Source organism: Amblyomma maculatum, chromosome 10, assembly GCF_055883805.1.
Source record: "Amblyomma maculatum isolate TAMU_Amacu chromosome 10, ASM5588380v1, whole genome shotgun sequence".
In the NCBI taxonomy this organism is placed as follows: Eukaryota; Metazoa; Arthropoda; class Arachnida; order Ixodida; family Ixodidae; genus Amblyomma; species Amblyomma maculatum.
Window position 1 is genome coordinate 58516289 of NC_139353.1, and position 27308 is coordinate 58543596.

Here is a 27308-nt window from a genome sequence, read left to right on the forward strand (position 1 = left end):
TCTACACGGGAAACATACCGGTGCCGTCAATGATGTCATTATGTTCCCCCCACACGTCGCTGTGTGGTGAGGAGAAGCTCGATAGCTGAAACGCTATTTGCGCCATTGTTTGAAACGCTAGCGCGAAGATATCTTGCATGCTTAACCTGGAAGCTGTAATCATTTGATTCCTTGAAACTCATCAAAATCTACAACCAGTGCAGTTTCCCTTTAAAGGCTTTCGCCTTAATACAGCGCTCAATGTCATGCTGATGCCACATGTAACGGAAAAGGACAGCCTCAGTGTCACTGCCTACCTTCAGCGTGCAGAAGTAGCCCGACGACTCGCCCAGCTGGCATAAAAAGCCAGCAAGGCACCAATGCCTAACGTAACCTACAATGACAATGAAGATTACAAGCCAGCAGACAGACTCTAGGTTTGGATGCTGAATCACCATCGTGGATTTAATGAAAACCATAAATTTTATGCTGCTGTTTCCGCAAATCAAGTTCACTCATCTAGATGAAATGGGCTATGGAATTGTCCCCAGATGCTGCTGACAGCACCCCAGGGACGATACATGTCCAGAAATTGTATGTTGTGTGCCTATAGCCCTATTATAACTGATAGACACTGTTTATATTTTGCTTGATGTTTATTTTTGCCTAACTTTCTATTCAATGTAGAGCATTGGGCCATTGCTTCTTTGAGAGGGAAGTCATACCGCAAAGCTTTTTTTTTTTTTTTTTTTTCACGCTTTACGCTACCTGGACGCAGCTTTTACTCTTTGTTGTACAATGATGATGCACAGAGATTTACCTCGAATGATTGCCACAACACAACACTGCTTCTACATTGTTCTTGATCGTTGTACTTGGCAGGTTTACCTGTTTCCTTGTTGCCTTTAAACTGAGCACTGGGCATTCTGTTGTTCGATGACCAGTGCCTTTGTCGTGATTGGCACCTTGTTGCAACGAAATAAAAGTGAATCCAGTGTGCAGATAATGCTGTCAAACAGAGTACTGAGTTCTTTTTGGCTGATAGTAAATGATGGAAAGCCGGTCTGGACGAGTCTTCAGCTGGAGTGAAGATTGCTGGAAAATGTATCAACAACCTTAGATATGCGGATGATACCACTTTAATGGCAGAAAGTGAAGCGGAACTCAAGAGACTTCTGATGCGCGTACAAGAAGAGAGTGAGAAGTTTGGGCTTAAATTGAACATTAAAAAGACAAAGATCATGGCGTCTTGCCCTATCAAGTCCTGGAGCATCAAGGGACAAGAAGTGGAAGCTGTGACAGATTTTCTCTTCTTGGGCTCCAAGATTACCTCGGAAGGAGACTGCAGCCATGAAATTAGGAGACGCCTGCTTCTGGGAAAGAGAGCAATGGTTAGCCTTGACCGCCTAGTAAAGAGCAGAGACATTAGTCTGCCAACCAAGATCCGTATAACTCGTGCTATGGTCTTTCCAGTTGTGATGTATGGATGCGAGAGTTGGACTGTGAAAAAGGCTGACCGCCGAAGAATTGACGCGTTTGAATTGTGGTGCTGGCGAAGACTCTTGAGAGCTCCTTGGACTGCCAGAAGATCAAATCAGTCAATATTGTCGACCATAAACCCTGACTGCTCATTGGAGGGTCAAATTCTAAAGTTAAAGCTCAGCTACTTTGGTCATCTGATGAGAAGAGAGGAGTCGCTCGAGAAAGATTTGATGTTGGGAAAGGTTGAGGGTTGCCGGAGAAGGGGTAGGCAGCGAACGCGATGGTTAGATGGCATCCTCGAGGCACTGCAAATGAAGTTATGTGATGTTAGGAAGATAGTGAGAGACCGGAAAGCGTGGCGTGACATGGTCAATAGGGTCACGAAGAGTCGGACACGACTGAACGACTGAACTGAACTGAAATGATGGAATAAGAACACAAGGTTGCAAAGAGCATATGTAGGCTCTTGTAGCTTGTTAATCGGTGTGATGAACCACTAGTTTAAGAAACACTATCACCAACCAAATTATTTATTAGAACCCAACATTTCGCGACCAACTCGGTCCCTTCCTCAGGGGCGACTAAAGTTCGAGGCCCGCAGTAGCAGGCAGCGGCCTATGCTTGGCCGATCTGAAGAAGAATGGCTATACACGCGCCTTCATTCCAATGTGCTTCCCGCCGTCGAGCTAGCAAGACAAGAGGGTCGGTCAGCACGGAAACGACGAAGCGCCCTCGCATTGTGCTCCCATACGTGGCGGGCACCAGTGATGCGCTTGCACGCATCCTGCGGAAACACGTCTGTTTGTCGCACAAACCTACCTCAACAGTCTGCCGTTTTCTGCCGCTACCAAAAGACCGTATTCCCAAAGAAAAATAACCAGGCGTTATCTATAAAATCTCGTGCTCCGAGTGCTCTGCCTCGTATATCAGCGAAACAAAAAATCTGTCGGCGCATATTGCAGCACAAAAATGACGCTCGGCAATTGAACTCGAAAAGCAACCCCCCTCGCCGAGCACTGCGAATGTGCCGACCATAAAATCACCTTTGACGAGGTGAACATACTTGATGTGGAGACCAATTCTTTCAAAAGACGTTACGTCTTTTTTCGGTTCATCCGGCTGACAGCTGCAGCAGTGAACAGGAATCCGGGGACGCTACCCTGGCTCTGCTACACAATTGGACTTCGCCACGTGTGCCTGCTACTGCGGGCCTCAAACTTCAGTCGCCCCTGAGGAAGGGACCAAGTTGGTCCCGAAATGTCGGGTTCTAATAAAAATTTGGTTGGTGATGGTGTTTCTTTAACTTTTGTTTCAAGTACCCAACCAGGCGGAGTTACACCGAAGATGTTCAAGTCAATGAACCAATAGGAAAAGCTTTAGGCCTTTCCAGTGACAGGCTTTGTAAAGAACCAATGAGTGCGGAGGACAAGTCTATTTGCCATGTTTGAGCCTAGTCAGAGCCTCTATGAAGGCACACAAAGGACAACTTGATAAGAAGTTATCTAGCTCATTTTGGATATGTTGACATTCATCCAGCAGTAGTTATGGCTGACTGCATGGCTGTGTAGCCTAGCCTCCGAAATCTGCTTCCAAAAATTGATGTCAACATACGCAGTTTACTTGTGCAATCCGCTGGTGTTGGCAATACCTGTACTTTTTTTTTTTTTTGTATTTTGTATTTTCCAGTCTACAAGAGTTCTGTTTCTAGCTGTCTTTTTTTGAGACTCACTTTTGACAACTTGGAAAATCTTTCTTTTTGCAGAGTTCAAAACCTGGAAGGACCATATGGAAATCTGTGAAGTGGCTCATTTTGTTAGTGGCAGAAATGGCTCATCTGCATACCATGCAGGTTTTTGCAAATGCACATCTGTTTGTTAGCCGACTCTGAAAAATATGAGAGCTAAGGAACCTGTTCCACGTCATGTTCAAAATAGGCTGTGCTTATATGCCTAAGCTGCTTCTGACATTGCCATGGTGCTTTTGATTTTGTATACAAATGCTATCTGAATAAAAGGTGCCTACATATTTTGTATGTTTAATGAACTCAAGCATGTGATGGCTCACATGCATGACATTGTTAATGATGGTCCCCAAGATACACAGCATTTAATTGATGCTAATTATATGGAGTTAGCTGCACGTTAACCCTGTAACTGCCAAATTAACTCCCGAAAAACATACTAACATCGCCAGGTTTAGTTGTAATGTTTTTCATACCATTCTAATTCTAAAAAGTTTCCTTTATTAGTAAAGCATGCTGTCATTTCGCCATCTTTGTTTTTTTTTTTGTTTTTTTTTACCAGTGTATGCACATCGCAAACGGGGTCAGAGTAACTGTCAGGTACAAATTCTAGATTGTCAGCGAAGCTGCTGTCTGAACTACTTTACGAAAGAGCTTTTTTTTTTTTTTTTTAGGCATCACCGCCACCGGCACTCTTTGTGTGTGGCAATATCATAAAATGACTTTTGTCATGCCAAAAATGTGTGCTAGACTGAAATGTGCATTTTTTTTTTCCATGGATAACTATGGCTCAGTAGAGTTGAAAATGCAATCAATGTATTTACCAGATCTATTCCTTTTTCATTGGCAGTGCAAGCAATGTAAGAGCAGGTTGGACAAGTGCCACTTGTCACTGGCAATACTGGCACAATTGCCAATGACAAATGAAGCTCTGAGATAAAGGACTAAGCCAGCATATGGTTTTGTGGATGCGGAAAGTTATGTGTAGTTAGTCAAGTTTGTACACAGTCGTCTGAAAGATTCTCAACATTTTTACAATGATTATTGCAGACCTGCAACGAGACACTAGAATATTCACTTTTACATAGAAAAGTGATGCTGCTTCAATAGAGGCAATATGCGAAGATGCCCGTATGATATGCAGCAGTATTAGTAGTGCACAATAAAGGTTCCCAAGAGGCTAAAATTGTGGCCCTCCAACAGCCTGGAAATAAAACCCCATATACTTTGCTGATATGCACAGAAATACTGCCTGTTGATAACTAGACATATGCTGCACCTACCTCCACCATCTGTGCTTGCCTTGGATTGCAATGCCTTATGTAACGTGCACAAAGGGATTGTACTTTATTTTGCAATTAATTTCGCATGTACATTTTGGTGAACTGTCTGCAGCCACAGGGCCTGCTTTTGAGCTGCATAGATTGTTTTCTCCTCATGGAAGTTTACAGTTGACAAGTGTTCTGTTCGGTTTATGCGGTTTAATGTCTATTGGCTATGAGGGATGCTGTAGTGGACAGCTCTAGAAAATTCTGACCACCTGGGTTTTTTATGTGCACTGACATCGCAAAGTACAAAGCCGCCTTGCATTTCGCCTCCATCAGCTGCCACCGCAGCTGAGAGTAAACCTGTATCCTTGGGATCAGCAATCAAGCTCTCTTATCACTGAGCCACCGCAGCAGGGTACAAGTGAACATGGCTGAAAACAGATCCATGGCATGAAAAGTTTTCCCAGCTGGTGTACCTGTAGGCATAAGTTCAGGTGCAGAAACATTTTCTGCAAGATTTTGCCTTGCAAACAAGCAACATTTGTGCACAACCTGCGCTGTGTGCAAGGAGGCTGCAGTGACAAAGCCGGCACCTGTTTCCAAAGCTAAGGTTAAGCTTGGCCACAAAGCTGCACATGCAAAAAATGAAATGATGCATTTTGAAAAGCCCAATGCTCAGCTTCATTCAAAGATGTGTACAAAGCCAAAATTTCTTTCGCCAAACATGAAATCCATGTTTCCTGTACAGCTGTTGTGCATAAGATGCCCATCTGAAAACCGATAATCAAAAGTTTCGCACCTTGCTTAACTGTGAGGAATCCATTTTTATTGCATGCTTCAAACTTACTCAAGTTGTTGGGCTGTTCCTAATTTGTTAGCATTGTGCAAATTATTGCAGTGCAAGTTTGCCAGCTGGCTAATGTGCATAGCCCGCAACCAAGCTTGAACAAAACTAGCCAGGGTTCTTCAATAAATTTGCATTTCGGAAACACCCTGGAGCCTGAAAGTTGCAAGGAATGGCGATTGCTAAATGGCTTTCTTCAGCTGCACAGTGCCTTCAATAAGCTCAAGCTTATGACACTATTTGGCAGTAAAGTCTTCTACTGGCCTGATTGGTGCACTATCCACAAAAAAACATTGGCACTCGTGCTGAGCAGGTCTAGAATAGGAGATGTTAAATGGTTCACAGGGCAGAGCACAAGCTGCTTTATTCTAGGTGTAGGAAATTACCAACATTACAAAATAGAGAGAGGGTACGTACACAGGACAGGAAAGGAAATGGCTGACTAAATATTCTCAGCCTGTGGAGTCATCTGTCTGACTGTTGGGTCAAATGCTATGCAACCACTACATAATTCCATTCTTAAAAGCTTGGGCTCGCCTCATGACAATGGCATTAATATTTTTCTATTTTGCTGCATTAAATAGCCGTATTGCTGACACAAGCTGCAAGTCTGTGAAGTGTTCACTAGACAAACTGCTTTCAAGCAATGTAAACCGTGAACGCCACTACTTCTACCGTTCCACTAGCACAAGCAGCAAGCATCGGTGCCGGAGAGCTTCTAGCAAAGAACACTCAGAAGCATAAAAGTCGCACAAAAAAGTGCCTCGGTAGTAGTTAAACCGCTTGCGTTTTTCATTCCATAAGGTAAATGAACATGCGGTGCCGTTTCGAATGTCATCAACAGAGCGAGGGGTGCAGACAAGAGTAGTAGCCAAAGGAGAAATAAGGAGTCTCCAACGGTGGCGAAGAAGCGGCTGCAGGAAGACTCTCCGAGACTAACCAAAAGACCTCAATAAAGTTTTTTCACTCACTCACTCACTCCCTACCGTGGTGGCATTCTATGCCATCAAGAGCAGTTCCCTCTAATACCGCGCGATGGGCCCTACGTAGCCGCAGTGCTCATCAATGTGCTGGGCGAGGAAAAAAGGTTAATAAATTATATTAAAAGCGATGGAATTCGGGCAAAAACAGCGGTAAGCAGATCAGAATAGAGTTTGGACAGCCAGAGAAAAGCCTACATTTTTTGTCCTGATTCAACCTCCTTAGTCCCGGCGTCACCCATTTCTTGGCACTTAGGTGCACACTTCTGAACCTAAGCACAAAGATATAACTTTCATAAAGCACAAAACAACCGGCGCAACAGAACGCAACATCTCGTATAGCGGGAACAATCGCGCCGTCGCGAGGACGTGCGGCGGCCCTTTGACGTCTTATGTCCTTACCTGCAAGAAAAAGCAGCACCTTGGATGCGGGACGTGTTATTTATTAGCGAGGACCGTGAAACTTTGTTATGGGTAAACATTCAGGACGAGAAATCTTTAAAGAAGACGGTCACTTATGCGTCTCAGCGCAAAACATGGAGGCAGCCATCTTGAATGTTTTGGTCTTTTTCTCTTTTTGGTGTACATACACAACAGATGGCGCGAGACGCTACAAAAACGATAATGATGATAATGGCCGCGAATTTTGAAAATTTAATTTGCGCAGAAGGATGGCGTTTTTCGCTTAAATTAGGCGCAAATTCGACGAGTTTATACGCAGACGCCAGGCATGAAAGGGAGATTCAGTTTGGCTACGAAAAAAAATTTACGCCTTACATAGCATAAAAACAAATCCCACTAAGTCATTTTCGATTTCAATTACACTCGGAGACAACTTATGGCAGTGTGGCCAAGGCTAGGCAGAAAAGGCAAGATAGGCCAATGTTCCCTAGCCTTGGAAAAGGAGCCAACTCACCCCTAGTGACCTTACACTTTCTCTTCAATTTATCCCTTTCACCCGTCCCCTCGCCTTCCACAAGGCAAGAGTACCATGGCCTGTCCTCTTTCCTTTCCTGTCTGGCCTTGGCCACAGTGAGAGAGAAAAAAAGGGGGGGGGGGGGGGGGGGGTATCCCTTAGTATATACATAAAATATACTGACAATGAAACATGAACTGATCGGGCAGCGCCTAGCTTGTCTGTGCGACCCTCCATAGCAGTTGCAGATCCTGTATGGCCCGAGAACTTGTGTTCCGTCCAAAAAGCAAGGAAAGGCACAAGCTTTCTAAACTGGTTTATTTTATTTCATACATACTGCTAGCCTCCTTTTGGAGGCTGTTGCAGGTTTGGGGCATAATATAGAAACAGCAAATGACAGGAATACTGGCAATCCACACTTGTCTAATTTTTATATAATTCTATATGGCAGTGTGGAACAAGAAATGGAAAAGAAGGATATGGTACAATACAATCACACTGAAGACACATGTTTCACTATATTTGTACAAAGGTCAGGCTACACATATATAGGGTACTCAAGGAACAATTGCCAGCCATGAACTGAACCCATCTAGTGATGAGCAATTAACCACTTCATCGGCTAAACCATTCCATTCGCGGACCGCCAGGGGAAAGAAGGAGAACATGAACATATCACAGTGTGCTCGATACTCGACTAAATGCTTGGAATGACGCATTCTTTCGTTTCTCTGTGGTGACAGTTTAATAAATTTGGAAGCTGTATGCAATCAAGAACATCCACACCGTGCGTGCTGCATAGCAAACAGCCTTCGGATACTTGCCGTTGAATCAAACTATAATTGGAGTCTCTATAAAAGTCCTGACCATGAACTACAGTACTTTATGTTGCTTTTCACCTCATCTTGGTTTGCAACTTCAGGTTTAGGTTCATTGCACAGGCAAGTTGTGAGTGTAACTATAGGCAGGGGTGTTGAAAGAGGAGGAAAGGCAGGGAGGTTAACCGAAGAAGAAACCGATTTGCTACTCTGCACTGGGGGAAGGGGGTAAGTGGATATAAAAGTGATGTGTAAAAGAAAGTTACAGAAATATGAAGTCAGTACTGTCACCTCACAGCCATATCACGTCGCATCGCAGCAAAATCACAGTCTACCGATCAGGCCCGTGGTTTTCATGAAGCAGAGCAGTGCCTGGGAGGTCTTTACCGCAGACGATCGCCGCAGCCAATGGCATATAATCTTGATTTCTGTCAGCGGGTGTCCATATAGACACTCTAGTGCAGGGCAGAGAAACTGTTTTTCCGCATTGTATGTGGTCCACTCGCAAAGAATGTGGCCTATAGTCTCGTCAGACCCACAGGTTGCACATGCAGGGCTATTAGCCATATCTATCACAAACGAATGAGAATTTGTGAATGCTACACCAACCCACAGGCAGCACAGCAAAGTTGCTTCACGTCGGGGTAGGCCGTGTAGAATCCGGAGCTTCAGGTCAGGAGCAGGGGTGACGAGAGGACTGTTCTGCTTATGATATAATGACAGCACCACATTTAAGCTGCAGTGAATATGTTTTGTTAAGAATGTTGCAATAAGCGGGTACCGCACGGTTGCTGATTTATCTATACATAGGAGAGTGTCCCCCTTATATGATACAGGGAAAGAAATAAACACATAGCGATCAAAAGGATGGAGGAAGGAGAGACTGATGACAGCATGCTTTCTTGCCACTGAAAAACTGTGGAATAATAGAAATCAGGCTAGTGCCAAGAGACGGTTGGTTGGTAACTGGTTTATGGGGTTTAATGCCCCAAGCATCTCGAGTCGTATGACATCAAGAGAAGTGGTTATGGAAAAACCAAGCACATATAACAGTAGGACAAAAAAAAAGACATAACAGAACTTGCCCAGACATAACAGATAAACAAATAAACAGACAAGTGTAGCAGTATAACACCAAAGCATTGTGCCTTACAACATATTTACAAATTTGCTTCCATGTGAATGCAGGAACTTGTTATAGCCTTTTCAAGATCATGGAATCAAGCATGTTGCATGCAAGGGCAAAAGTGGCTGTAAGCGTGGGAAGGTAACACAAGCTGCTGACAAGGTCTCCTTGAAACAGTTCACAGGAATAGGGAATGTAAGGCACAATGAGCAGGTACAGGTCTGGACAGTATCAAGGAAGTGACAGTGGCTGCGCACGATTGCGTCGCATGAATGTGAAATGTGTAGCCTCTCAAATGACGTCAATGTATCCATATGCATTTGCATTTTAGCGTGCTGTTGCTGTTTGTTTTCTTTTCTTTTTTTTTTAGCGAAGTGGGGGCTTGACTATGGCAGGCCTGAACTGTTTGAGATCAAGTTAAATATTTATCTAAAGCATTCCCGAGGCCTAAAACTCCATTTGTGTTGTATCTGTGGAAATACGATTTCCCATCATCATTCTGTTGTTCTGTATACTGATGTCCATTTAAAGCAAGAATAACATCAGGAGAATGTGGCTGCTAATATTTAATCTCGCAACAGATGCTTAAGCTAGGGCAGCGCAAAATGCTGAAGCCAGTCTAGTGCTCAATAATACTGGGTGAGGTTAGAGCATTGAAGGATACTGGTTTATATCTACGGTACTCACACGCCATGCACGACTATCCTACGAGGGTGTGAAGGAGTAAGCAGTCGGAGGTTGTAAGCCCAAGCCATGGATGACAACAAGGACAAGTGAGCGGATGTCTATACCATGAGGTAATGCTAATTTAAGCATCTAGATCGTCATCATCATCCTCAGCCTGACTATACCCACTGTAGGGCGAAAACCTCTCCCATATTCCTCCAATTAACCAGGTCCTGTGGGAGCTGCATCCACTTGACCCCTGTAAACTTCTTAATCTCATCCACCCACCTAATTTTCTGCCGCCCCCTGCTACGCTTTCCTCCCCTTGGAATCCAGTTTGTTGCCCTAAGTGACCATCACTTATCCTTTCCTCGCGCTACATGTCCTGCCCATGCCCATTTCTTCTTCTTGATTTCCATTAGAATGTCAGTGACTTGAGTTATTTCTCTGACCCACTCTGCACGCTTCCTATCTCTTAACGTTATCCCTACCATTTTTCTTTCCATAGCCCTCTGCGTTGTCAACTTTAGTAGAACCCTCTTTGTTAGCTTCCACGTTTCAGTCCCATAGGTAAGTACAGGTAAGATGCAACTATTGTATGCTTTCCTCTTGAGCGATACCGATAAACTGCTAGTCATAATCTGGGGGTACTTGCCAAATGTGCTCCATCCCAGTCTTATTCTCCTTGTTATTTCCCTTCCATGGTCCGGATCTGCTGTTACTACCTGTCCTAGATAGATATATTCGTCTACTACTTCCAGTGCTTCGCTACCTAATGTAAACTGTTTTTCCTTCCCTAGGCTACTAAACATTACCTTAGTCTTCTGCATATTGATTTTCAAGCCTACTTTTTTACTTTTTCTGTCTAGGTCATCATTCTTTGCAATTCATCCCCTGAGTTACTTAGCAAGGCAATGTCATCAGCAAATCGCAGATTACTGAGGTATTCTCCATCTACTCTTATCCCTAACTGCTCCCATTCTAAATGTCTTCTTTCTTAGATTCTAGCATCTAGATGTCACTGCATAAATTGTTCATGGTTTTTTGTGCATCTATTTCTGCTTACAGCTTTTTCTTTGCTTGTAATGTAAATTATTTGTGTTTATGTGATGAATCCCCCCTATGTAAAGCCTGCAAAGGCCCTTAGGGTATTTGAAATAAATAAATAAATAAATAAATAAATAAATAAATAAATAAATAAATAAATAAATAAATAAATAAATAAATAAATAAAAATATATGGGTGTGTAATGCTAACAGTAAGTGCTGGAGTAGCTCGGTGCAGTAAGCAGCCAACAAGTGTGGCAGTTACGAGACGTAGTGTTGGGTTGAGTGCTGGGGTATTATAGCGTATAAGTGTGTATTGCAACCCAGATTCAATTTCAGTTTGGTGGAATGACTATATTCATTGGGTATAGGGTGTGGCATGTCCAGACGATACCAACGACAATGGCAACAATGTGGCCTCACAGATTGACACTCATATGTTTAAATTGTTGCTATAAATGTTTTTCAGTCACTTAACAAATTCCTATCCATAGCAGAAACAATACTCATGCACTGAAAAATAAAATGAAAATACTGAATATAATGCACATATATATACCTTGCTACATGTACTGTACATGTAGGGAGCCAAGGATGCAAAAGTTGTCCAAAATAAACGAGCGGCTGCGTCTCCAAGACTGCTGAAAGTAAAAACAAAAAATGGCACAGACACATGTAAACACTGAAATGAAGTGAGTGCTCTACCAAGCAGCATTGCATATGAGATATCAGCCCAAGTTTATAGTCTACTAACACGTATACAGTAACAAGGCTGCTGCAAGTGACCTGAAGGAAGTTAAGCAAGCTACCTTCCTGGCCGCATTTTGGCAGCTCGCTGCATTCGTTACTCTGGGCCTCAAGCGAACTACTGTATATTGTGTCATAGTGTATATATATTGTGATATATTTTTATATTTTATATACAATATATTTTTTATTTTTACCTACCCTGTCCTTTCTCCCTATCGTTCACCTCTTTGATTTCATCTACCCCTTCCTCGCTATCCCTTTAATTCCACCGCCCTTGTTCAGGTGCTCCAGATATCAGATACCGGGGCTGGCAAACATCTTTTCTTTCCTTTTGTATATGTAATAAAATAACCACTAAAACAATTCAAATGCTGCTAATGCTAATCATCTTAAATTAGAATCAGATAAGCAGCAAGCTGACACAGTATAGTGCCTACGTTGTCGTGATGCGCTGTCGCAAGCTCCTGATGGAAAAAAAAAAAATGTATTTGCGCAAAGCTTTGTTGGAAACAATTTCATTCCTTCCAAAGTCATTTTTGCTATATACTGCTTATATATCGATACATGTTCTGATAAAACACACGAGTTTTGCACCGTCTTCAGATTGCTTTCCGAAGCTAGAAGGTGGCATCCATGCCACAGAGATATAAGTAATTGACAAATTGCACGTTAATTTCGATCTGTCATATCTGCAAGCTCAAAAACAATTAAGTACCAGGTTGCTGTTTACCTTAATTCACTACTGAATGACACCTCTCGCATTGATTTCGCGGACAAAAATGGACACGACACCCACCTACCGCTGCACTCAGCGCACTATGTCAAAAAACAACAGCAATGACAATGGCTTACGTGAGAAGCGACGGCCGATGTCAGATCGTTGACGCAGACATCGCAAATTTGCTCGGTACCCATGAATCGAACGTCCGACTTTTGCTGTTGAATGGTTTAATGTTAAGGGTGCGTTGCACTACCTCCGCTGCAGCAAAACCACGCCAATAAACTGGGAGACTTTACAAACACTGCCCGAATGCGCCGACGACGGCGTCGTCCAGAGCTCGTCAATCCAAAAGCTCTGGACGCCGTCGGCGACAACGAGGAAAGAGCCGAAAAGCCCGCCAGCCCGCCACGAATCTGGGGACAAATTCAGACTCAACTAGGCACATAATAGTCAGCATTTAGGTACTTTGTAAAAACATGGCGTTCAATGCGTTTGGGGAAATCTAGGGACAAAGTTTTAGCCGAAAAAACCCTATTCATGGCGGGTTTTAGTCTCGCCCACAGGAAGGTGGATGCTAAATAAGAAACGACATTGCATGGTACCACACTGAACCACTGAACGGCAATGAACGCGGCTACGTCTAATACGAAATGACGTGTGTATTTTTCGGATATGTTTATATCAAGGCTGTGGCTAAAGGTACGTCGGACGGACCCGATCAATGGTCTTAAAGGTACGTCCGACGGACCCGGTGCGTTTTTCTTCGGGATCCGTCCGACGGATCCGGGAAATATTTTTCAGAGGTACGGCGGACGGACCCGATCGGTAGGGTTCTTCCGACGGACCCAACGCATTTTTCTCCGATATGGGCCTTGGGATCCGTCGGGAAAGCCGGATTCAGATGTGGTTGTAGCAACAACATGGTAGCCATATGTAGCCAAATCGAAGTTGGTATGAGGTATACGTGCGAGGTGTAAGAAGTATGTACTACATACTGCATGCGTGAAATGTGAAATTACAAAGAATAGTACAGTGGCAAGAATAGTGCCTAGAATGGGTGATATACTACGTGATGGCATGATGTGAGTTGGACCGCGGCAGGGTGGCAAGCACGACCAGAGCGCAAGCGCATGTAATCGCGGTGTTGATGGCCAGCCCGCGGCCCGCACGCCCGCTCATTTGGTCCTCGTTGTTATGTGGATTAACGTCTACGACGGTCGTTATGTAATTATGTAGTTTTGATTCTTCAAAGTTTCCTCACTTCCATCTGTGATGAGATGCGTCACGTAACGCATCGCTTTCTGCTCGCATTGAGGTTTGGTGCTGCAAGTTCTACGTAGTACAAGCGGCGCTGAAAAAGCTGGGCACCGCCGGCGTGTCTCTAGCCCAAGCATCGCGTCATTCGTGTTTGTTGTACAACTGGAGGTGTGGTTTGTGCTTACCGTGAGATGCTGTGATTACGGATTACGTCCTACTAGAATGCTGAGTGCGCCGATGTCCGGACGGACATCAGTGTGTCCGTTTATGATCGGCGATGTTGCACGTGCATGTCAGTGTTTATTAGGTGCAGTGGTAATTTATTTACACGCGCTGTGCAACAATCAGACGAAAATAAGTCATCGACAATTTGTTAGCCTGTACTACAGAGCTCAAAACTCGGAAAATGGGAATGCACGATGCAGTTTTCGCATGTTGGAGTGGACCGAAAAATAAGTGCCCAGCCCACACCGCCGGGATGCGTATTACTACAGGTGAAATGGTTCAGGTTTCTGTAAAATAGCTGCCTGGCACAGCACCTTTCTAAATGTTCAGGCTTTGTACTATTGTTGAAGGCCACTTTATCATTAATAAAGGAACGAATATGCTTTATGTGTTAATGACTAATGCTTTTTCAACATATTATCTTCATTTTTTTTTTCGTTTTTCCTTAGTTTCCTTTGTTTTTCATGCTAGACAAACACAAATAGTACACTTTTAAACTTGTCAGTCCAAAGCTGAACATGAATATCTGCCATGCATGTGACAGCTTTAATGCTAGAAAGGTTGACATGTATAGCATGTACATACACGCTGCGACATCTTAGTGGCACGTTAGGCTACTTGCCCCAAGGTCGTGATGTTTAATACCAGTGATGGCAGTCGCACTTTGGTTCAGGTGAAATGCAAATGCTTCTGTTTTCTGCAAGATGTCAATTCAAAGTACAAAGCCCAGGCAGTCAAATTAGTCTGGAGCTCTCCACTACGGTATTCTTCATAGCTACATATGTCACTTTAGGATGTGAAACCCTACATGCCACAGGTAGGCTGCATTGTTTTTTAGATTTTGTAACCTCTCATCTATGTTTTGCAACATTTGGCTAATTTTAGTTCCCAAACAGTTGCTAAAGATGAAACCGAAGCAGTTCTTGGCATGGTTTGCTGCTTAGATTAATTTGCTAATTGCAGTTCTTTGAAACTTGCATCAATGCTGGACAGTTCAAATAGCAAACAGTTGAATTACAGAAATGATGTGGATCATGCATTTCAGTTCTGACAAGTGGAAAGTAACGGTCCCCTCCTTGCATGCATAGGTGCCTTTAGACAAATACATACTCGGGTGTGTGATTGTGACGCATATCAAGGGTCAACAGAAGGCCATGTGGAGCCAGTGTGATATTCTTCATGAAGGCTAAAGTAAAATTGTACAACAGCTGCTGTACCATGCAGAAAAAAAATTGATCATTTAGTGTATGTTTAACTGACCATGAATAGCATCTTACTCAGAGTATGATGTGATATATATCTGGTTTAGCATCCCAAAATAACTACGGCTATGAGGAACACAATAGTTGAGGGCTCCGGTATAATTTCGACCATCTGGGGTTCTTTTACATGCACTGACACCGCACGGTGCATGACGGCCTATTGTTTCGCCTCTATTAAAATGTCCCTGCTGTGGCTGGAACCAAATCTGCATCTTTGGGTTCAGCAGCCAAGCACTCTAACTACTGAGCCAGCACAACGGGGCCAAGTATCAAAATGCATGCCATTACATTTCTTTCTAGCCTGTGGTTTTCTTCACAGAACTAATGTATACAAGGAAAAGTAAACAGCAAGAAAATACTAGTTTTATTGCACATTATATTCACATTTCAGCAAACATTCTCTAGGAAAAAATTTCTCATAATGTTTTCATGGAAACCATGAACAAAACAAAACAATGCACTTACTCCACTCGAATTATTAATGGGCAAGGTTGCATCTATGCTACTACACTGCGCTTATCACAAAACCACAAGCCCCATCTGCTTTGGCCAATCACTTGATGGAACTAACGGAGACAGATGTCGCACACCACAGACTGGGGGTCTCGCAACATATCTCTGCATATGTTGCATTTCAATTTCATGCCTTTCCACTTAGTTTCAACTGTTGCCAGCATTACTAGTCACCCATCTTTTCTGAAATTCCTTTTTACGCTGTTGGGATCAGCATCCTTGTTAACGATGGTCTCTGGCATTTTAGATGCTATCATTTTCACATCTTCCTCATCTGGAAGAACGAAGGAAATGACAAGCTTTGAGCAGACAAAAAATTAGGGAGACTCCTAATCTCCACCTGTAAGGGTATGGTGTGCCAGCGTTAATGGTTCTTGTCTGCAGATCCCACTGTGGATTCTCGTTAATTTACATGCCCTTTGCTACAAACATTACTACTAATTCCTTAATTCATGTCTCTGTTATCTCAGATATACTCATTAGCATACGGTCGTAGGCTGCCCTGTTAGGTGATAGACAACCTGGCATAGACCTCTGTAAGCCTCAACCTTTCTTAATTGGAGCTGAAACGTTGAAGCTGAAATATTTCAAATATAACTTTGTAAGCTTGGCTTAACAGCTCCTGCCATGTCGTGTGGCCTCGTGACATTTGGCTCGTGGCACTTTTGGCTTGTGCACAGGGGTCATCTGTTAAACACTGGTTAACATGCATGAAAAATACATTTTCACACAAACTGGTGGCAAATGGTCAAGTGGTGCACTGCAGATTCTGAAATGTATACCTATATTCATGCAAGGATTGCATCATCACATAACATGATCAAGAGTTCTATCAGTACCTGTAGTTACATAGCATTTCAATGCCCATTAAAGGACCACCTCAGACAATGGTTGTTGTTATCTCAAGACCTGTTCTAACAGCGTACTGACGCCATTCCACTGAGCGATGGACATGTATATGCATACCCTAGATAGCTCATGATTGTGGATCTCATTTATTTCTATGACTTCCAAGGAGTTCCTGTCGTCAGAAACTTTATGAAATCGGGACAGTAGTCTTGAAAGGTGATGAAAAGAAATAACCAGGTTACCTTGACGCAATGCTAAATTACAGAGGGTGAATATGCTGCATGAAGATACCAAGAAGCTTGTACAAAGAAAAGTGAGAGTGAAATGGCAGGATTTTTGAAACATTGAAATAAACTACAAACTATACTTGTCAAACCTGTCATTAAGGAATGGAAATCATGCAGTAATCAAAAACACAACATGGAGGACATTTTAGGTCATCTTCACAAAACACATACCCAAACCTCACACACAGCTTCATACTTATGAAAGAGGACAAACCAATATGCAAGGAGTGTGGAGATGAACTAACAATAAACCATATCTTACACATGCGCCAGAGTCGAGAAAAGAGGAAACATTTTGTACAATTTCCAACAGATCCATTTCCATCCCAGCATGATCCTAGGAGAGACGTGCAAATTTCCTGCATTTTTGTTTTCCTAAAATGTTCCTAAACAAGCTACATCCTAAAGAACATTTTAGTCATTACACACAAAATAAATACATTAAACCTTGTTCTTGGTGCATGGCAGCATTAGTCGCTTAGGCACCATAAAAATCAACACAATGCTGTAAGGTATACCTTGGTTAGCTATGTTATATGAGACAAGCTTTCGGCCTGGTGTGGTCCTTATTCACGTGACAGCGCTGTCATGAGGGTCTATGTCCCAGCGATCGGAAAGTGACCTATTCCAATAATTTTACAAACTGAAGGTGATTGTACAGATTTCTAAAGACTGGAGTGCTCAACTGTTTTATCAACGTCCGCCTGCTTTGACAGCCTGGAGTGAAACTGTTGAAGAGAATACATTTTTGAACATTTAACGCGTTTCTGAAGGCGTTGCTTTCAATTACGGGGCCAACAAAAAGCAGGTGAATGTCAAACGCCGCCTAGATAGGCTTTCTAGCATGACAGCGGTGTAGCGTGGAAAATCGCTCCGCCGATCCATCGCTGGCGCCGCTGACTTGAAAGGCGAACTGTTCAAACTTATATAGCTACTGACCACACCTGAAACACTGAATTGCGCATGATCAAGGCAGAATTTCTCTAACACTGAGCACTGGTAGCTATCGATTTCGCGCCCAATATTGTGAAAATCTGTCCTCTCTTCGATCATTGATACGTCCACGGTTGAACATTTATGCGCCTCGGGGTAGGCCAGCCGTGGGAACATGGATGCGTGGTTGTAGCAACGATCGCTTGCATGGCACACTCTGCAAAATTCCAAGAGTCAGCTGCTTCAACGAAATGTGCAGCGCACATTTTCTACCGCGTACCTAAGCCCGGCGATGCATGCATATCGATCCCGATCGTTTCAAAGCTGCGCGGCCGTTCAGTCGGGTCACGCTAACCTCGAGCATGCGGGGGTTTAAACTACATGTACGCAAACTTCAACGACAAGAAAAAGATGCAGCCTAAGCACTTTAGTCTAGTAATCCCCTATATACCAAAGAACATTGCTGTTCACAGGGAATTCGGATCATTCACGCTTCCGGCTTTCCGGTTGTGCACTCTTGCGGTGCGGTGCAGTAGGTCTTCGCCTCGACGAGTCGATGTGCAGGCCTCTAGTAGATTCGGCATGTCTTCTGCCACGGCTCTGAGGTAGAATTTAAACGAAGAATTTAGCTAAAAACATCCTGTTTCCTCGGTCTGCATGTGAGGAACGAGCATAATGCCATTTCACATACATACTTTGGACTGCCGAATGTTCAGCTGCACGACGAGGTGTATGTGTGTTGTGCCGGCGCTAGATCTTCAGAGGTCGATGCAGGACCTAAGACAGCGTAAATGCTAGGAATAGCTCGCTCGCATTACGGGCAGATCGAGGTGATAGTTTAGTGCGAAGCGAAAGCTGCTCGTGAATGTGCGTATCTCGATGCCAGCTGGTGGAGCTGGTGCAGTACGTAGCATATCGCCTGCAGCTATGTGCTTGACAGCGATGTTTGCCGTAGTCAACCCTAAGTGAAGACCGTGATCTATGTTAGAACGGATGCACTCTTCGTAGCACCTCAGCGAGAGTCGCGGCTAGCTGATATCATAGAGGATGAGATCCATTCACGCGTAGCAAGCGGAATAGGGCCGCGTTCGACGTGCATATAGCCATGAGCCTGTATATCGACGTCCGCCGTATCTTTACGAGAATCGAATGGATCCGTCGGACGTACCTTTAGACACTTCGTTATATCAATTCTGTGTTACGGCGACGCCTTTTCGCCTAAATGAGCTACGATATCGTGTAATAAAAATAAATAAAGCTGAGGAGCAGACAACGCGCAGCGAAAGACGTGGTGCTGGTAAGCTAGTCGGCAGCGCTGTAACATTTATTTTATGCCATTAGTAAGTGAATTTGCATCGCACAAACGCGTTCTCCAAGGTAATGCATGACTTCGAAGCCAAGACTGTTGTAATGTAGCTATAATTTTACTGCAGCCATGTGGAGTGCGACGACAGCACGCAAAAGCTACGTGTGTGCCTGCTCTGCAGTACGTGCCACATGGGTCTGCGTTGCTAGGCAACGACCAGGCATGCGCAGAGCAGACTCATGTGGCACGTACTGCAGATGACCTCTCCCAGCAGACGACGTGCCCGGCACGGATCAAGAGTAGAGCAAGCGTCGACTGTAGCGTCGCTCACTGTGGACACTTTCGCTAAAATGCACCAGAATGCTAAAGTCCTTAGCTCCTTCGTGTTCCTTCGCCTTCGGGAAAGCTGTGAAACTGAGTTTGTTCTAGCAGGGACCATGGCTCTAATAAGCCAGCAGCATCGGCCACCCGGAACATAACATGGCGTACGCTAGGCATATAAACTCCTTGCACGGTGTAAGATAAAGCTTGTTTGCACCGTGCCCCCGTGGGAACAATCCTAAACTGTCCTTTATCACTGTCGCTCACCTCTTTGATTTCTCCTACCTGTCTCCTTGCTATCCCTTTATTTCCGCCGCCCCAGTTCAGGTGCTTCAGTTCATTTCGATGCCAGATACCGGGGCAGGCAGAAATATTTTCCTTCTTTTCTTATTATTTTATTTTATTCAATAAAACCCCTTACTACTACCTACTACTTAGGAACAACGTAACGGGTAACGGCGGTGAGGCAGCCCTCCGTCTGACTGCGCGCAGCGCCAGCAGCGCCACCACCACCACCACATTCATTACGAGAGCGGCAAACCCTTTCCGTAGGAGGGATTATGGATACGGAAGAATGTAAATATCATGTTTTTCAAGCTTAGATAGTTCACTATTGTAGTTCGGTAGCTTACAGAGGAGAGTTTTCAGACATATAAATACAAAACGCTGCACATCATCATGATCATTAAAAGCCATGGAATCGATGCTCACATCTCACATATGTCGTCCATACGGGAGTCACGTGATTTTTGTGTGTTGTTGCCATGTTGTTGCGTTGTGGTTTTATGCTTTGCAGATTTGTGGAGAATTCGAAACTTCCCAAAGTGTGCTTGGTCGCTTGGTTGGGTGCAGTTGTTTCGCTGTTTGTAACATGTGAGGTTCCGTGATGCTGCATAAAACCTGTGTTGCCTGTGTAGACCTCACTGCCCGTGTTCCATATTAGTTCGGGAGACGTTCGGAATTGCAATCGAAGCTGGGATTGCAGGATTACGATGGCGGAGTGCCCAAGTTCGTCATCGAACGCTTCTGGTGCGGTTCCAGCTATGGAGGATGATGAAGACGTCCCGACTGATGAATTTACACCCAGAGAATACCAGGTGAGCCTTGAATAGATCGCTGCATAATGGTATAGACTAACAGCGAGGTTTTTAGTTGTGTACCGCAGTCTTGCAACTCGAGGTTTGCATTGACGCTGCAGTTCTGAACGAGTCGGCGTTTGTCTGTAGCTTAACTACGATGCTCTGGCCGTAGTTATGAGTGCCTATTTTGTCTACGTTTTCTGCGGTGCGTTCGTTGTGGACTTTTTTTTTCGACGCTGCGTCGATAATGTTCAGGGAATCGGTAGCCTAAGCTCCTGAATTCGCTGAATTAGCTGTAGAGTTGGTTTATAACTGGGACATTCATTGGCATTTCACGTTCTTATTTACAGGTTGAGCTGTTCGAAGCCGCCGTGAAAGAGAACACGATAGTATGCCTGGGAACGGGAACAGGCAAAACATTCATTGCGGTCATGTTGATCAAGGAATATGCCGCTGCCATCCGCATCCCATTCGAGGAAGGAGGGAAGCGAACCTTCTTTCTTGTGCCTACAGGTGGGCTTTTCACTTGAGCGTATTTCGGCGGGTTTTTCTCGGCTTAGTGTGTCTGAATCGCGTTCTACACGCGTATAAATTTGATGTCATGCCAGTGAACGTCTTAAACAGAGTATATGCTTTCTGCATTTTGCAGACGGCATGCATTTTTGGTCTGGGGACGCGTTCTTCAAATGCTAGTCGCTAGTTATTACCTCTGTGCTTGTTCTGCATTTTGCACTGTGCACTAGGTAGCTGGAACTGTAGAGCTGTCACTACAGGTCAGCATGACTTACGATTTCAATATTCAATAAAATTTCATGCTCTACTGTGGAGCATGGACTGTGCAGGCCACATGTGTGCAGTGTAGGCTTTCCATTGAGTGCTTCTTGGGTACTGCCATGTTCTTCACCAAAATTTGCAAGCTTAGTGCAAGTAGTTGCAGAGGCTTCCTGCGCCATATGACTCAAAAGAGAATGCGTTTTGAACAATCCATGTTCTTACAGCAATAAGTGAAATGCAAGCAAGAAAACTGAAATGATGAAATACAGGTGGAGACAACGCTCCCACGCAGTAGTTTTCCATACATCCTAATAAGAGACGAGCATGGTGATGTCTAGCTTCATTGGACAGTGGGTTTTCATTTTACTGGTATTGTTTGCATTTCATCTTTTTCTGATAATGTGCGATGGAGAGGTCTATTCTCATGTGTTCAACCTGATGGCATTTCTTAAGATATCATCTGTGTCAGTGATTCTCTTGGTTTGAAAATTATTTGAGAAGACTTGTGGCAGTGCATAAACACATTGTTGCCTCTGAGGTGAATGCTTTGTCTATAGGGAGAGAACCCCACCGTCTCAGCCCTGGTGTTAAGGTACATGTTTATCTTCTTCAGTGAGAGTTGCTTCATTGCTTGGGCCAGTCGCATGTGTGATTAGTTAACTAGCACACCAATCATCTGCCTTTTCTAAGAAAGTGTAGAGGGCGAAGCGCTTCTCTAGATCGACTAAACAAGCTACATGCGCAACATCTGGAGGTAACTGCCTGGTTCAAGACGGAGTGTCTGTAACAGTGTGTGGCCAAACTGATAGCATTGTCCGCCTTTTCGGGGTTCGCTAGCTACTGCAGCCCTTTCAAATAGCACCATAAAAGGAAACAAGGTTCACAAAACACACTTAAGTCAGCAGTAATGTGCTGACACAAAGTTGCCTCTGTTCTTGCTGGTTAGAACAACTTCGAGGATTAATCACGTGTTTTAACTGGGAGGACACGTCGGCTGATCTCATTCATGCTGTGAAAGATTGGAAGTGGTGCACTAGTGCACTTTGGATCCTGTTTCATAATTTTGCATATTTATTTATTCATTATACAATAACAGATTTAGGTAAACAAAGGAAGTGCGGAACAGATGTATTGGTTTCCGTTTGTGATTCCCCTGCTACCTGTCTGGGGCTGGGGACAAATACGCGGCCAGCAAGGCTATGTGATGCAACCCACTGGCTTAAAAAATTTTAGCCTTTATTCTTAAAGCATGTGCCAGTTTCATGTGTCAGATTTATCACCAGACTCACTTTTCGACTAAAATAAACTAAAAAACTTTGTCCCCAGATGGCATGCATTTTTCATGGAAACAAAAAGAGGCATTAGCACCTTAATCTGTGTGAACTTTGGATGAACATCAGCTGCCTTCAATAGCGACACACTGAGCAACTTTATTCTCTTTTGTCTCCAAGTAGACATCTTCTAAGTATAACTGACTGTGGTAATAAGTGTTGTGCCTTTTCAGTAGCTATGTCTGAGCTACCCTGTAGTAGCGAATGTTCGGCGTTGAGTGTGGTCTGGAATGAGATGGTTTGGTTAATTTTCAATAATTTTATATTAGTTATGGTCCTCGGGTCTAGAGAGTAACTCCATCAGAAGGTATAAGTTAGGCAGCTTATGCTGCTTACTATTGCACAGAAAAACAAGGACATGTTGGTGGATATGTATGAACAAATGCTTTTGGCCGGGGTAAGCTTGAACCTGACTTGTGCTTTGCTCTCTTCTAGTGCCCCTGGTTGTACAGCAGCAGAAGGCCATCAAATGTCAGACAGACCTGCGCGTGGGGGGTTATGTTGGCGACATGAATGTTGACAACTGGAATAAGGAGCGCTGGAAAAAGGAGTTCATCGAGTCTCAGGTTGGTGCAAGTCACACTGCATTGCAGTTCAGATTTTGGAGATATTTAATGAGAGCCTCGGAAGGAGCCAAGACGCTGAAATTATTTATGCACAATAAAGGACTTTCTGCCTCCATGCAAAGTAGACCGCATTTGATAGTTTTGGAGCACTTAACTAAATCTTTCTTTGGTGATAAGTTGTTTGTGGCACATCAATGTAATTTCCCTTGACTCTGCCCCCATGTATTGCAGTACTAAAATTCTCTGCTGAGGGACAGTTTAAAGTCGCCTCTGTTGACACAGTAGTGAACAATGATTTGATATTTTGAAAGTTTTCGTACAAATTCAATGCTTTCCAGAAATAAGCTACCATTCTGCTTTTTCTGGATAAATTTTGGCACACTAATGCCCTTTTATTATTCCAGGAGTTGTTGGGGCATAGTTGCCTTGCATTAGTGCACTTCTTTATCTTTGTCTTTTCATGGCCGCTTCCACTTGCAATTCATTTTTGCTTTTTTTTTCTTCTAATTTACGGCTAACTTTCTGTAACTTTCAAGTGCTATGATCGGTGGGTACCTGTATCAGTGCACATTTTATAAGCAATAGGCAAGACATTAAGTTACTAGAACTGCTCAAATGGTGATTATCCATGGCCACAACTCTATGTGAAACACCAATGCATTTCATAGTAATGCACTTTCGGAGGACCTGCAACGTTTGACGATATAAAGACTCAGAGGAGGCTTACTTTCCGAGAATGTCCTGATTGAGAGAGTAAGTTGCCGAAAAAGGAATTGTTTGCATGAGCCAAGAAGACTCGTAAATCTCTGTTATCGACATTTATGAACATTTTTTGTCAGTTTCAATATCTAATTTACCTATATACTGTGAAGCATCAAGGGCCATCTGCTGAGCATAATGAATGAAGCGCAACTCAGTACCTCTGCACGTGTGGAAAAAAATCTCCATTCCAGGGGGACACAGGCAAATAAACACTTGGCATGGATTGGTACTGTATAGAAAATAGCGATTCCTTTCACTTTACAGGCTTTCTGAGCAGCATTACGGGTCAGTGGACTCATTTTTCTGAGCCAACTATTTGTGCACATTCTTTTGCAGACCTTGGTAGCCATATTGTTACTGCAATGCTTATGTTTTTTCTCTAGTTCTTTTTTTTTTTCTTTCTGTGCAGCATGTTTCTCTGTGGCTGTGTGTTGTAAGGCTGAAAAGCCAGCCTTGCATAGTCGTTGCATGATAAAATTTAGATGGAAATGAAAAAGCCCATTGCATTTCTGCAAATGGCTGAGCAGTGTGAGGCATGTCACTTTCAAACCAAGGATGAAGTTCAGTTTGTCAGTGTTAAGATATATTTTTCAATTACAGATGTTCCCTTAAGCATAATAAAAAAATTAATTAGCAGTTTCCTGTAATACCTCTCATTGTGCTCTGCACTTTAGGGCCCTGCACCATTCGGGACATAAAACAATATTCTGTGAAGCACTTTTAGATTAAATGTGTACCCAGCAGATTGCACAATTAAAACTAATAATATCGTCGTGAAGTAGCGGTATTGGAATCATTTTTCCACTGTGGGAGGATAAAATTGCTCTTGTAAACATCTTCGCCACTTATTTTTCTGGAGTGCTCATGCACGCACAGTGTTGTTAGAGATGAGTAGATCAAATAATTGAGTGCCTTCAACAAACTGAGAAAAGACCACGATGCATAATCATAATAAAGGTTGGTATATGTTGGCTCACTAACTGTGATAGGCAATTAAAAATGTATTGCCAAACGTATTTGCTTCGTGCGAGGTTTTCCGATATTTTCATAAAGCTCCTTGGGTGTTTAACAATAACAAATCATCAATCTAGTCTTTAGGTTAACAGTCCTTATTGATCTTAGAACTGGCCAAATTTATACTAATGCATATTCATTTCTACTTGTAACCGTCATACTGTGCCTAGCATGGACATCATTCCCGCGTTTCAGACATAAAACATTGGATTTACAGTGCCTGAGATCACAGTGCCTGTTGCTGCGCAATATACATGCAATAGGAGTAGATGAAACAAACTTTCCTGGGACATCCTGCTTCGAAAGGAGGTTTTCGTATGTCGCAGGGCATTGAAGGATTGTTCTATTGACGCCGACGACAGGGTGACCGTAAGAACAAGAAGTTCAAAAAGTTCATCAAAAGTTAATTGACTATTCGGCAATTCATGAACGCTCTGGATGGTACTGCTCCCGTTGCTCCAGAAAATGAGCAGTCCTACAAAATTTTGGTAAACATTGAAACCTGAGGCATTGAGTCCCAGTTCTTCTTCCAAGACTGCAATACAGGGAAGGCTCTCCCTTGACCACATCAGTCACGATTCCTTCTGGATGAACAAGTTGTTGAGTTCAGGCTGCATGAATGTCCTGTTGCTTATGCCATTGTAGTATAGGCCAGCTCAATAAAATCCTTCCTCAGCACATCTTTCAAGCCAAATGACTCTGGATAAAGAGGATGGCTTGTAGATGGCAGTTAATTTAGTGGCCTTTATTTCTTTTATTTGAGACCGTAATTTGAGGTTTAAGTTTCTCTGCTTTGGCTGATGAAAAAAAAAATCCCATTAACGGCATTATCGCTTTGCAGATTTCTTAGGATCAACTCAGGAAAATAGGCCGACTTGCATGCTGCAGAGGCAGAGTAACTGGAACTCTTAAGTGCACAGGCACTCCAAAAGGCAGTGAATGTCATTTAAATAGTTGCACTAGACTGAAGGCCTGTATCACCTGATTTTCAGTCATTTCTGCCCTTCTGCGGTGGCGTAGTGGTTAGGGCGCTCGACTGCTAGCTGCGGCGCCCGCTTTTTAATGGAGATGAAAAGCATGGTGCCCATGTGCTGTGCGATGTCGGTGCACATTAAAGAACTCTACGAGGTCGAAATTTTCGTAGCCCTCCACTATGAAGTCTCTCATAGCCCGAGCCTCTTTGGGATATTTAAGACCATAAACAAAACCAAATTGATCAGCAGTTGCTTTTCCTGATGCACCCTCCGCAGCAACTTTGATGTAAACACCGAGACTAAAGGCACTTGTGTCACGGGCACAACATGTGAGCGCTTAGTCCCCAATTTGACCGGATGGAATATTGAAGGCGTATGCTCGCGTCCACGGAGTGGCACATAGAGACGCGCCTCTCTTTTCAATGCCTGACGAGGAGTGACGCTCGACGCGCAGGTGCTTGTGCAAACCTCGCAAGAAGCCTTGCACCCATGGTGAGCTGTGGGCTGTCAGTATGCCGGCGGGGCGCATATCGTAGCAGAGTATGCAAGCTTTGGATTTACAAAGCTCATCTTTTGGCATGCTTTGTATATCAATATATCAAACTATTTCGCTATTTCCTTCAAGTTTGACATGTCTGAAGTTGACTGTAGCACAATCATGATGATTAGTCTCTCAGGCCTCACAGCAGGTGACTGCCACCATTGGATTGCCTGTTCCTACCCTTGTTCTCCCATCTTGCTATATCAGGCTTTCTGAAAAACTTCTGTCCCTTTATGTTGAACAAGACTGCTTCTGCCATCTCAGAGACCAACTACTGTCAAGCTCAGTGCATTGTGGTATACATTTCTCATCATAAACCCTACCTCATGCCACCCGATGCAACACCTTAAACTACATGAAGTTGCAGGACACCAGCGATAGCCGACAGCACAGTTCATAAGGGACAGCACTGTCTAGTAACATTCGCAGTGTGGCTACAGAGAATCACTTGGTATGACAGCTGAATTTCGGATCTGGTGTGACCAAAGGGCTAGTGAGAGGCTGCTGTCACTGGCGCCCTTTGGTGAGGCTGGGCAAGACTCTTGGGTATCATGTGCCTGCCACCACAGGTGCTGGTGATGACCCCGGACGTGTTCAGGCTGATCATCCACCACGGGTTCCTGGAGCTGTCGCGGGTGAACCTGCTCATCATGGACGAGTGCCACCGGGCAGTCAAACAGCACACCTACCGAGAGGTGATGCGCTGCATGGACGTGCTGGAACCCCACCAGCGGCCCCGCATACTGGGCCTCACGGCATCTGTCATCAACAGCAAGGTCAACGAGCACCAGGTCGAGAAGAAGATACGGGCCCTCGAGACTGCTCTTGGCTCCCGTGTCGTTACGGTCTCCAACCACGAGAGCATGGCCAAGTGCGTCACCCCTTTCTGTAGCATCACTGCCTACCTGAGCATGCCCGCAAGTGCAGAGTGCTAGGAGAGAGAGTGTAGCAGCCGGGAGAGATTTTCAATTGGGGT

General features: G+C 43.9%; 1 protein-coding gene across 1 annotated transcript in view; it reads left to right on the top strand.

Annotated features, from left to right (window-relative positions):
- The first annotated feature begins 19813 nt into the window (after positions 1 to 19813).
- LOC146176591 (endoribonuclease Dicer-L-like) overlaps positions 19814 to 27308 on the top strand; it is an 85770-nt gene continuing 78275 nt past the window's right edge. The window contains exons 1-5 of the mRNA XM_084582844.1: positions 19814 to 19867; positions 20277 to 20388; positions 20721 to 20883; positions 22911 to 23041; positions 26902 to 27203. Coding sequence (XP_084438970.1) covers positions 19866 to 19867; positions 20277 to 20388; positions 20721 to 20883; positions 22911 to 23041; positions 26902 to 27203 — 710 coding nt within the window. The 5' untranslated portion in view covers positions 19814 to 19865. The remainder of the gene's footprint in view (positions 19868 to 20276; positions 20389 to 20720; positions 20884 to 22910; positions 23042 to 26901; positions 27204 to 27308) is intronic.